We start from the raw sequence: 13,724 nt of genomic DNA, 5'->3' as shown, positions 1-13,724 counted from the left end.
ATTAATAGATGGTTGTAACCGCCAGTTTACTAATACTGTTATTTATAGTTTATTCTTAAAGGGAAGGTACACGTTTGGAAATTACTCACAACAAATATTAACTTAAAAACTGACTTGGTAACGAGCATTGGAGAGCTGTTGATAGGATAAAACATTGTGGGAACCGACTCCCTCTGAAGCAACATAGATTCTGAGAAAGAGGTAGTTTCTCACTAAAATAATAAGACTTCTAGCCAGAAGTCATTTATTCCTATCTGAAATCACACAAATTCGTTCAACTTTTTTTCTCTCATCATTTTCTCACAACTTCGATGACCAATTTAGCTCAAATTTCCACAGGCTTGTTTGTTTATGCTTAACAGGTACAGTGCCTTTAAAGCATGGTACGTTTAAGGAATAAATCTTTTAACCAAATACATTTCGTAAAGATCTTTTGGTAGCAGAAACAAGCATAATGGCTACTAAAGAGGTATCTGCTAATTATTCAGCATAAATAAATGAGAAATTCAGTTGAGAAAAACATAAATGAAAAAGCCACAGACACAGCTAGGAATATGTAAAATGGAGAGACCAATTTTATTCAGGTCATATGACTGCTGGTCCAAATACAAAACAGCCTAGTGTAGTGGAGCGTAGGCCACTCAAGTCAGGGGCCAATTTTATAGAGCTGCTTAAGCAACAAAATAGCTTAAGCACAAAAATAGCTGGCTTATTTTACACGTTATTGGCCAAAATTTCATGCCAAATACATTGCTTGTGACTGGTATTTAGCTATTGTTTACTAAGCATAACAATTGAGTGGAGTCTTGGCCGGTAATCTGATTTTACTAAGCAAGGATTTTTTTGCTTAAGCAAAATTTTGTGCTTAAGCAGCTCTATGAAATTGGGCCCTGGTTTGTTGAGGTTAAGACACAGTGATATACTATGGAAGTACATCAGAGAGAGAGCTTTGTGCATGTTCATTGATGTGTGGAAGGTAATGCGTTGTTTAATAACAAGTGTAATTGTTGGAAAAGAGTTTTAGAGGCGTGGTGTATTTGGATTGTGAGATAATGATACATGCAGAATTGTTTTGGAGTCTTCGTATTGATTTGATTTTCATACCTTTAGGTGGGCACTGGATGGCCACATCCGACAGAGCAGGGGGTATTGGAGCATGACTAGATGGCTGAAGGGGAGGAGCCACGGGTGGGGGAGGGGGAGGTGGGGGACACGGGACGGTTTGGGCAGGTTGGAAAGATGTGCTGGTGTCAGCAGGTGATGAAGATTCACTTCTTGAAGAGTCCGAGGAAGCCTACCAAAAGAAGTTAATGATGCTCAGTTTTAAATCATTCACAAAATACAAAGATTTGTTCAAAGCCTTAGCTACTACGATGAAAATTATATTGAATTGGGTCAGTCAGTAGGAGGGTTGGACCACAGTGGATGGTATTGAAAGGTCAGACAGTAGGAGGGTTGGACCACAGTGGATGATACAGTAGGAGGGTTGGACCACAGTGGATAAAATTGAATGGTCAAACAGAGGGTTGGTCCACAGTGGAATATGATATTTAATGGCACAACAGTAGGAGGGTTGGTCCACAGTGGAATATGATATTTAATGGCACAACAGTAGGAGGGTTGGTCCACAGTGGAATATGATATTTAATGGCAAAACAGTAGGAGGGTTGGTCCACAGTGGAATATGATATTTAATGGCACAACAGTAGGAGGGTTGGTCCACAGTGGAATATGATATTTAATGGCAAAACAGTAGGAGGGTTGGTCCACAGTGGAATACGATATTTAATGGCAAAACAGTAGGAGGATTGGTCCATAGTGGAATATGACATTTAATGGCACAACAGTAGGAGGGTTGGACCACAGTGTATGATACAGATTGGTCTCACTACCTTAAGATCCGGCCATGTCTCTCCATGCACAGCTTTCTCTATGGTAATGCAGACTTCCTCATCCTCCACAATGAATGTGCACGTTGGTTTGTTCACCTCCTTGTTGAATGCACAGTGCCAGTACCTGCCATCTGTTAGGAGAGGTTAAATGAGCCAAAACTCTTTTAAAAAATACTCTTATCTTCCAGTACGCGCTAATCCACCAATCAGATGCTCGATCTCTGTTTTATATCCTACTTCCTCTGTTTTTATTACACAGTGCGTATTGTGAAATGTCACTTTTGTCACGCTCTGTATACAGACAGTGCAAAAATTACATTCTAAACTTTGTGCGCGTGAAATAACGCTCTGAAATTTTAAATTTTGCCCGTTGCAAGTGAGACTGGAAGATAAATTCGTTATCACACGCGCGCTCGTGAAATACGACAAAATATAGCGCGTCTGCGTCCCATATCCAACTTGAAACTTGTTCGTATTCCACTCGCGCTTGTGTGATAACTTATAATATATACCTCAGACAGTTTAACTATTCCTATTGGTGAAGAGTGCGTCACATGGGGCGTTTAAATGACTGGAACTGTTTATAACCGGTTGTTTTTGGATACGTTTGTGCGGGTTAGCCAACAACCTCTATCCCAGGGATGTCGATCTCTTCGTGTCATTTTAGCCCATGAATAGGAGAATGTATACTACGCGCAGGAATGCATATCAAAAAACTGTCTCAGTCATAAAAATGCAACAAAAATGTTCGGGCCTTTATCAGACAGCCTTGACCCTGCCGGTTTTAAACGAGAGGAAATGAACTTGCTTTGTATCCATTTCTCTCAAACTACAATATTCCTCACAAGGGATTTGTTTCTCAAAAAGGTTGACAATATCAAGAGCTGCAGCTCTTTGTACCTAGTAAGTTTTCATGGTAACCAAAGGTGCACCCTCCACTTTAATTTCACAAGATCAAACAACGAACGCTAATAATATTAGTAATAATTTGTACAACGCATAATGCAAAAGCCTAAAGACAACACTAAAATAGCAAATGAGTGAAAGATACAGTTAGAGATTACACAGCAGCTTCAATGAGTTTTTGTGGAAGTGCCGCGGCCGAGCGGTTAAGAGCACCGAATTCAAACTCTGGTGTTTTTGATCAGCAGAGTGTGGGTTCGAATCCCCAGCCATGACACTTGTGTCCTTAAGCAAGACACTTAGCCATAGCTTCGTCCTTTGGATGGGACGTAAAGCCGTTGGTCCAATGTGTTGTGTAAACGCATGTAAAAGAACCCAGTGCACTTATTGTAGAGAAAAAGGGGTTTGCCCCGGTGTTCCTGGCTGGATTGGCAGCATATTGCGCCACAGCACCTTGTAAACCATTACATAGTGCTAAGGATTTGGTCTTATATCTCAAACTTCGTCCCACTCCTTGCAGTAATGATACCTGGCGCTTTGTATCCTTTGGCAAAAGGCACGTTATAAATACGGTTTTTATGATTAACAGAGACTTAAAACAGTGTAAATAACAGAGGAAGTAAATCAAACCAACCTGCGAGTCTTAGGTGGAAGTCTCTTCCAGTGACCTCAACATTAACATCGTCACTAGTCACTACTGGCCCAGTAGACAGCTTGATTGTCAATCCCCTATCACTCTGCTCCCACGTATGCACAAGAACCGGATCCTCTGCAAACAAATTAAAGGCAGTGGACACCATTAGTAGTTATTCAAAATAATCATTATCATAAACACTAACTTTGTAACAAGGGAGAGCACGGCTTCCTAACATAGTTTTCTAGAAAGAAGTAATTTTCCACAAATTTGATTTCGAGACCTCAGAAATAGATTAAGACGCCCCAAAATAAAGCATCTGAAAGCACAACAACTTTGTGTGACAAGGGTGTTTTTGAGATATAGAACAAAGAGCCATTCCAACAGCTTTATTCCACGTACTGCATCTCTTTGGAACTCCTGCCTGGTGGATGTTTCCCCCCATTTTACAATCTGGACTGTTTTAAAACGAATACCAATTCCTGCCTCCAGCTCTCCTGAGTCATTTCTATATATAATCAATGTCTTCTTGTAGCCCCTTACCTAGTGTGGCTTTTAGCTTTGTTTGGGGCTAACTTGCATAAAAACAAACAATAAAATAAAAAGTTAATGCCCTGGGCAACCTTTGTGATCCAATCTTTGATATTTTATTGTAACAATTCCTCATCATACAATGCCTTAAAATCCATATCAATTATTATTACTACCCTACGATTTATCAAAACTTACCCTTCTGAGCCATGATCAATCAAGATTGACTACACTCAAGAGTTTGAAACAACCAAAAATCTCAGATCAAAGTAAAGCCTTCTCCATTACCTGTTCACAGATATAATAAAACAAACATCAAGTGATCTTTCCTAGTAAACTAAAACTGCTCCTAGAATAGACCCTTCCCATGAAATATGTAAATTGCACATAGCGCCTGCGCACGACTGTTTTGGTTGGCAAAATGAGGGAACATCGCGCTGTTTTGTACACGGCTAATGAGTGCGTGATGCAGACGCGATTGCGCGTCTGCTTAGTGCACAACTCTATGGTGTTTGCCAACCAACAGGGTCTGTATGCATGCGTGAATGTGATTAGCATATTTCATGGGAAGGGTCCATTATGAGGTTCGTTCCACTTGTGTCTCCACAAATAAGGAGACAATTTAGAACATCATTTTAGAATAGAAAGAAACAACCAAGGGTGCTTAATTTTCAGTGCGAGGAATTTAAAAAAGTTTGTTCATGTGAAGTTTTTTAATTATAGTTAATAAACTGCACGGCTGAGAGGCACGAATAACACGAACTACGCGGATTACATATGAATAGTTCTCTGGGGAAATAGCCGTGGTTGGTGACATCATCATCAGACAAGAAACAAAAAAGGGATACATATTGCCTTACAAACAAAGTTTTGTAAAAAAAAGTCAGAAACTTTATCAAAGAGTTAGGCCTACAGCGTTGGGAATCTGCCAATAAGAATGTCCCGACTCGATCCCATGCTTCACACCAGAAGAAATTCAGAATTTCCCCCCTCTTCACTTCAGTAGACCCAGTTTGCGTTTGTCACCATGGGCACAGTATTTTAGTTATTCACTTCACAGATCATGTCACCGTGGTCAAGTGATTAGACTGCAGGACATGCAATCACAAGGTTGTGGGTTCGAATCCCCTAACAGCTGATTTCACAATGACTAGAATAAATTATGTCTTCTTGTTAATGAATCATAATTTCTTGATTTGTGTAATTCATAATCATAGACGTTAAACCAATGTTTGTGTGAGAGAGATTGGCTGTTGCCAGCTTGGTGTTTACATCCCTTTGTGGGAGTTTGCCGAGTTCCCTTGATGGGAAGATCATTCAAACAAACAAACAAACAAACCAACAAACAAACAAACAAACAAAACAAACAAACAAATAAGCCTTTTTGAGGCATGGCGAACGTGATAGGAGAGTGCAGTGTTATAGCTCCATGGTGTGGGTGTATACAGACATGGCAGACAATAATAGTTGTAGCATCTAAACCCAGTGACAGGGGCGCTAGACTCCTATTTTCAAAATTTTGACATTATCAGTCATCTAGCTAAGTGTAGCAACTAGCATGGTGTCCGCCATATCTCAAAATGGCTTATTGAGGGTAGACCCAGTAACTGCTGGGGTGCTGTACTCCTTTTTTCAATATTTTGACATTATTGGTCGTACGACCGATAGTACGACCAATATATAGGCCCCCCTACCCTATGCTATGTCTTTCGAAAATTTTGAAATTTCGAGAAAAAGGAGTGCAGCCCCCCAGTAACTTACTGGGTCTATTTTATTACTACCGATAATTTACAAATTTCGAAAAAAAGGAGTACAGCGCCCCAGTTACAGGGCATAATATTCTTATTGAGGGCGGTTATGAAGAAAGTAAATTTTACTTGCTTGTGAAACAGAAGCATTTGGGCGGGGAAAAAAAAGACACAGAACAAACATTGACAAAATGTGCCCTGGGCTGTGCTTATGTTATAATCTTCAATCAATCATTTGAATTAAAGGCTGCACTTTTCAAGGGAGAAGAATGGCGGCACCACTTTTTCATTCGAAATGAAATGATAATACTAATAGTATTGAATTTACCCCAAAATCAATGAGAAAGGCCTATAACCTTTTGTCATGTTTGCAAAAATGAGTGAAAAAGTGGTGGCGCCATCCGGAAAGTTATCAGTCACTCCAATTCCATTCCAACCAATTTTATAATTACCAAAAAGTTATCAACCGTTGCATATATACCCAATTTGTTTTATCTTTCTCGATGGTGTGAGAGACAAGAAGAAAATCTCGATGTACGTTAGTGATCGTCGATAAGAGAAACTGCAATTTTTGATACAGAATGCCGTCAATAACAATATCAATGTGCGTTCTTATCGTTCCCATCCAAACCGGTCCTTGTATATGCCGTCAAATCGCCGTCAACTCAACCACGTCGAACCACGACGAACCACGACGAAGATGACAGGAATGGATAATGGGAATGGATATGTCTTGACCTAAGTCGTCAGTGATCAGTTTACACCAGGCGCAGGCCATAATACACTATGGTGTACCAATAATTGGCGTCGTGGAACAAGACTAATCTGTTTTCAGGAAAGCGCCCCCTGACCAAGCTGAAGCTAGCCGCGAATTCTCAGCCGCAAATTCCCAGCCGCGAATACCAGCCGCGAATTCTCAATTTACGGCCGAAAAGTCCAGCCGCTAATTCGAGCCTCCACGCCAGCCGCGAATTTCATTACCAAAGTAGTTTCACGAAGCGACAGGATTTCCTAAGTTGTTCATCCACATAAGCCACTATTTCTTAAATTTTGTAAAATCATGGCAATTTTGAACGTTGGTTTTGTAAAATTTTGGTCATAATAACAAAATGTAGGCCAAATTAGGTTAAGATAATTGAATTTTTAATGCTTTAGTCGATCCATCAAACTATATTGGTTACATATCGACTTTCTGAATATCAGTTGTTTTGAAAATAAAATAAAATAATAAACATTGCATTGAACAAAATCTACCTAATATGATCCACAGATAATAAATTTAGTGTTAAATCTTTTAGACACTAAATTAATATTCCATTGCAGCTTTACTAGGCCATCTAATTAGTTCCTAATTACATTTATTTTGTGTTTTTTGTTAATAGCAAAAGTAGTCACTTTAAAACGCAATTTACCTCGCATAATTAACAAAAAATTAAATTTTAGTGTTTAATCATTAAGACCATTTCATAACACACCGAAATATTCCGTTGCAGCTAATTACACCATCTAATTAATCATAATGACACCCATTTAAAGGGTATGGGTTTTGTCTCTTTTGAATAGGACTATCACAAAAAAACAACAACATAAGTAGTCACTTTGAAACAAATTATACCTCACATAGTTAACGAAATTGTTAATTTGTTTTGCTTAATCATTAAGACCCTTTCATAACACATCGAAATATTTCGTTGCAGCTAATTACACCAACTAATTGGTGCCTAATTAAACCACTTTATATGCTGTGGGTTTTGTCTCATTTGCTTTTTATCAACGAAATAACGTAAGTAGTTACTTTAAAACAAAATGTACCTCACATAATTAACAAATAGTTACTTTTAAGTGTTTAATCATTAAGACCATTACATAACACATCGAAATAGTCCGTTGCAGCTAATTACACCATCTAATTGGTGCCTAATTAAACCACTTTATATGTTGTGGGTTTTGTCTCATTTGAAGGGAATTTTTAGACTAAAAAATAACGTAAGTAGTCACTTTAAAACAAAATGTACCTCACATAATTGACAAATTGTTACTTTTTAGTGTTTAATTATTAAGACCATTTCATAACACATCGAAATACTCCGTTGCAGCTAATTGCACCATCTAATTGGTGCCTAATTAAACCAATTTATATGTTGTGGGTTTTGTCCCATTTGAAGGGAATTTTTAGACTAAAAAATAATAAGTAGTCACTTTAAAACAAAATGTACCTCACATAATTAACAAATGGTTACTTTTTAGTGTTTAATCATCAAGACCATTTCATAACACATTAAAATATTCCGTTGCAGCTTATTACACCATCTAATTGGTGCATAATTAAACCTCTTTATATGTTGTGGGTTTTGTCTCATTTGAAGGGAATTTTTATCAAAGAAATAACGTAAGTAGTCACTTTAAAACAAAATGTACCTCACATAATTAACAAATAGTTTATTTTTAGTGTTTAATTATAAAGACCATTTTATAACACATCGATATATTCCGTTGCAGCTAATTACACCATCTAATTGGTGCCTAATTAAACCAATTTATATGTTGTGGGTTTTGTCCCATTTGAAAGGAATTTTTATCAAAGAAATAACGTAAGTAGTCACTTTAAAACAAAATGTACCTCACATAATTAACAAATAGTTTATTTTTAGTGTTTAATCATTAAGACCATTTTATAACACATCGAAATATTCCGTTGCAGCTAATTACACCATCTAATTGGTGCCTAATTACACCAATATATATGTTGTGGGTTTTGTCCCATTTGAAGGGAATTTTTAGACTAAAAAATAATAAGTAGTCACTTTAAAACAAATTGTACCTCACATAATTGACAAATTGTTACTTTTTAGTGTTAAATTATTAAGAACAGTGTTTAATTATTAAGACCATTTCATAACACATCTAATTAGTTATTAAATAAACCAATTTATATGTTGTGGGTTTTGTCTCATTTGAAGGGAATTTTTAGACTAAAAAATAACGTAACTAGTCACTTTAAAACAAAATGTACCTCACATAATTAACAAATTGTTACTTTTTAGTGTTTAGTTATTAAGACCATGTTATAACACATCGAAATATTCCGTTGCAGCTAATTACACCATCTAATTGGTGCCTAATTAAACCACTTTATATGTTGTGGGTTTTGTCTCATTTGAAGGAAATTTTTAAACTAAAAAATAATAAGTAGTCACTTTAAAACAAATTGTACCTCACATAATTGACAAATTGTTACTTTTTAGTGTTTAATTATTAAGACCATTTCATAACACATCGAAATACTCCGTTGCAGCTAATTACACCATCTAATTGGTGCCTAATTAAACCTCTTTATATGTTGTGGGTTTTGTCCCATTTGAAAGGAATTTCTATCAAAGAAATAACGTAAGTAGTCACTTTAAAACAAAATGTACCTCACATAATTGACAAATTGTTACTTTTTAGTGTTTAATTATTAAGACCATTTCATAACACATCGAAATACTCCGTTGCAGCTAATTACACCATCTAATTGGTGCCTAATTAAACCAATTTATATGTTGTGGGTTTTGTCCCATTTGAAGGGAATTTTTAGACTAAAAAATAATAAGTAGTCACTTTAAAACAAAATGTACCTCACATAATTAACAAATGGTTACTTTTTAGTGTTTAATCATCAAGACCATTTCATAACACATTAAAATATTCCGTTGCAGCTTATTACACCATCTAATTGGTGCCTAATTAAACCACTTTATATGTTGTGGGTTTTGTCTCATTTGAAGGAAATTTTTAAACTAAAAAATAATAAGTAGTCACTTTAAAACAAATTGTACCTCACATAATTGACAAATTGTTACTTTTTAGTGTTTAATTATTAAGACCATTTCATAACACATCGAAATACTCCGTTGCAGCTAATTACACCATCTAATTGGTGCCTAATTAAACCTCTTTATATGTTGTGGGTTTTGTCTCATTTGAAGGGAATTTTTATCAAAGAAATAACGTAAGTAGTCACTTTAAAACAAAATGTACCTCACATAATTAACAAATAGTTTATTTTTAGTGTTTAATTATAAAGACCATTTTATAACACATCGAAATATTCCGTTGCAGCTAATTACACCATCTAATTGGTGCCTAATTAAACCAATTTATATGTTGTGGGTTTTGTCCCATTTGAAAGGAATTTTTATCAAAGAAATAACGTAAGTAGTCACTTTAAAACAAAATGTACCTCACATAATTAACAAATAGTTTATTTTTAGTGTTTAATCATTAAGACCATTTTATAACACATCGAAATACTCCGTTGCAGCTAATTACACCATCTAATTGGTGCCTAATTAAACCAATTTATATGTTGTGGGTTTTGTCCCATTTGAAAGGAATTTTTATCAAAGAAATAACGTAAGTAGTCACTTTAAAACAAAATGTACCTCACATAATTAACAAATAGTTTATTTTTAGTGTTTAATCATTAAGACCATTTTATAACACATCGAAATATTCCGTTGCAGCTAATTACACCATCTAATTGGTGCCTAATTAAACCAATTTATATGTTGTGGGTTTTGTCCCATTTGAAGGGAATTTTTAGACTAAAAAATAATAAGTAGTCACTTTAAAACAAATTGTACCTCACATAATTGACAAATTGTTACTTTTTAGTGTTAAATTATTAAGAACAGTGTTTAATTATTAAGACCATTTCATAACACATCTAATTAGTTCTTAAATAAACCAATTTATATGTTATGGGTTTTGTCTCATTTGAAGGGAATTTTTAGACTAAAAAATAACGTAACTAGTCACTTTAAAACAAAATGTACCTCACATAATTAACAAATTGTTACTTTTTAGTGTTTAGTTATTAAGACCATGTTATAACACATCGAAATATTCCGTTGCAGCTAATTACACCATCTAATTGGTGCCTAATTAAACCACTTTATATGTTGTGGGTTTTGTCTCATTTGAAGGGAATTTTTAGACTAAAAAATAATAAGTAGTCACTTTAAAACAAATTGTACCTCACAAATTGACAAATTGTTACTTTTTAGTGTTTAATTATTAAGACCATTTCATAACACATCGAAATATTCCGTTGCAGCTAATTACACAATTTAATTGGTGCCTAATTAAACCAATTTATATGTTGTGGGTTTTGTCCCATTTGAAAGGAATTTTTATCAAAGAAATAACGTAAGTAGTCACTTTAAAACAAAATGTACCTCACATAATTAACAAATAGTTTATTTTTAGTGTTTAATTATTAAGACCATTTTATAACACATCGAAATATTCCGTTGCAGCTAATTACACCATCTAATTGGTGCCTAATTAAACCAATTTATATGTTGTGGGTTTTGTCCCATTTGAAAGGAATTTTTATCAAAGAAATAACGTAAGTAGTCACTTTAAAACAAAATGTACCTCACATAATTAACAAATGGTTACTTTTTAGTGTTTAATCATCAAGACCATTTCATAACACATTAGAATATTCCGTTGCAGCTAATTACACCATCTAATTGGTGCATAATTAAACCTCTTTATATGTTGTGGGTTTTGTCTCATTTGAAGGGAATTTTTATCAAAGAAATAACGTAAGTAGTCACTTTAAAACAAAATGTATCTCACATAATTAACAAATAGTTTATTTTTAGTGTTTAATTATTAAGACCATTTTATAACACATCGAAATATTCCGTTGCAGCTAATTAGACTATGTAATTAGTTCTTAAATAAAACACTTTATAAGTTGTGGGTTTTGTCTCATTTGAAGGGAATTTTTAATCAAAGAAATAACGTAAGTAGTCACTTTAATTAAAGCAAATTGTACCTCACATAATTCACAAATAGTTATTTTTTAGTGTTTAGTTATTAAGACCATGTTATAAAACATTAAATATTCCGTTGCAGCTAATTACACCATCTAATTGGTGCCTAATTAAACCACTTTATATGTTGTGGGTTTTGTCTCATTTGAAGGGAATTTTTAGACTAAAAAATAATAAGTAGTCACTTTAAAACAAATTGTACCTCACATAATTGACAAATTGTTACCTTTTAGTGTTTAATCATCAAGACCACTTCATAACACATCGAAATATTCCGTTGCAGCTAATTACACCATCTAATTGGTGCCTAATAAATTACAAAAATTTTAACTCTTAATTTAAATGAATCGTGTTACAATGTCGGCAGGAGAGTTACGTGGTCGCAACTTATTTTTTACAATCAATTAATAATGATGAATGACAAAAAGGAAAAGTTTTTGTATGGCGCCACCACTTTTTCATTCGATATGGAATAATAATAGTATGTAATTTACCTCAATCATGTCAATGAGAATGAGATATCCCTTTTTGTAAAAAAAGTGTGAAAAAGTGTTGGCACCATCACAGGTGACCATGGCATACGGAAAGTTATCCAATAAAAATAAAACTTTAAAGTTTAATCAATTTAATTATTAAACACTAAAAAGATTTGCTGGTATGGTAGGCAATACTTTGAACCGGTAGCCTGACTGCTCCTGGCAGATGGTCGTCAAATTAAGTTAAGGTGCCCAATTAATTCAACGTAAACACACCCTGACTGGGTTGTTTCACTTTAATGTAATTCAATTGCGTAATGTGGTGTGGTCCGCTCAAGCTGCATTCCATGAGACAAGTGATGAGTGATCTGAAGTGGTCAATGACACCATGCTGTCTCTCGAGATGACCAAAGGGATTAAAGGAATAACACTCTAACACCATTAAGGTTTTTAACAAATAAATAAAAGTGTAATTTTTATGATTGCAGCTTGATTACAGTATTCATGTTTTTTGGTTATGTCCTTAAACACACATCGCAGTTTTGAATGACGACAAAAATGACGTAATTATCCCTGAAGAATTGTGACTGAATACATTTTTTTTTTAATTGGACCGTGACTTTAATGTTAAAAGTTTAAGGTTACAAACACACGAAACTCGCACGGCTGCGGTACCTCCCGAATTTGAGTAAGAACAAAGACCTTCCTGTTAAAGAGATAATGTTGATAAATTACCCCTCCCTTTGGGGGCCTTTTAAACATACATGTACACTTAAACAAATTTAATATTGATCCCATAAGTTTCAATCTGCGTAGTTTCGGCCTGGTGGTGTTCCGTAATACACATGAAGAGCCTTTTCTTCCGGGTTTTTTGGACAGTGCCGTTTTAAAATGAAAATCGAATGGCTAAACTTGTAAGACATGACCAGCACTTGTAATCCTAATATCCAACCTTTACGGAGGGATACTCGAAAGGAAACGGAGGGAGTCTCTCAGCCAATCGCCAGCGATTCCACTGTACAAGGAATCACAGAACCTTCAAAACATCGCATCCAAGAGGTATTTAGTAGACATGTCAGGTATGTACAATTCTCTTGTTGAAAAACACTATTCTAAACAATATACCTTAATTAACTGATGTGTGAACATAAAGTTTGTTAAATGATATTGCGAAGTTGCTGCCTTTTGCAAGATGGTATTTAAGAGTAAAATAAAGAACCAACTATAGTCGTAGCTACTTTAAGTCTATTTTCAGCCTATATAATAAATGCGGTCATTTTTATTAACCGTCGTTGCGCGATCGTATACCCTTCAAAATAATAAGACAATTACTGTAGCGCTTTTAACATTAACGTCTGATTAAGGGGTCACTCTATCTCATCCCTTTTTTGAATGCATAGATGACATCAAAACACAGTAATCATTACAAGATTCCACAATGTAAAAACAAGTGTTAATATTTTAATTAAAAGCCTTTTAAACGCATTTTGGGTAACACTTTATATGAACGCGTTTTTGAGTTAACCCTTACATCAAAAACGCACTGCGGTGTTTATTATTATATACAAAAACACGTTTATTCGTTTATAAATGTGGACCAAAGACACATTGTTGTGTAGCAAGACACAATTACACGTTTAAAGGCTGGTCACACTTTATGAACGCCAAAACACGTTTAAACATCAACACTTAACGCGTCATACACAAGGAGG

The 13,724-nt window shown here is 35.0% G+C and overlaps 1 protein-coding gene across 3 annotated transcripts in view; it reads right to left on the bottom strand.

Moving 5' to 3' along the window:
• Positions 1-13,724, bottom strand: part of LOC139954277 (ubiquitin carboxyl-terminal hydrolase 19-like) — a 61,858-nt gene that overhangs the window by 25,637 nt on the left and 22,497 nt on the right. Inside the window, exons 2-6 of one of the 3 annotated variants that reach the window (XM_071954009.1) lie at positions 6,161-6,270; positions 4,159-4,248; positions 3,430-3,564; positions 1,893-2,023; positions 1,105-1,294 (exon numbers count right to left, since the gene is read on the bottom strand). In XM_071954009.1, coding sequence (XP_071810110.1) covers positions 1,105-1,294; positions 1,893-2,023; positions 3,430-3,564; positions 4,159-4,171 — 469 coding nt within the window. In that variant the 5' untranslated portion in view covers positions 4,172-4,248; positions 6,161-6,270. Of the gene's footprint in view, positions 1-1,104; positions 1,295-1,892; positions 2,024-3,429; positions 3,565-4,158; positions 4,249-6,160; positions 6,383-13,724 lie in introns of those variants that run through there. The other 2 variants (XM_071954008.1, XM_071954010.1) reach the window with 2 other exon arrangements.

Source organism: Asterias amurensis, chromosome 2 (assembly GCF_032118995.1).
Source record: "Asterias amurensis chromosome 2, ASM3211899v1".
Taxonomy (NCBI): Eukaryota; Metazoa; Echinodermata; class Asteroidea; order Forcipulatida; family Asteriidae; genus Asterias; species Asterias amurensis.
The sequence above is the reverse complement of the archived record's forward strand: the minus strand, read 5'-3'. Positions and strand labels throughout refer to the sequence as shown.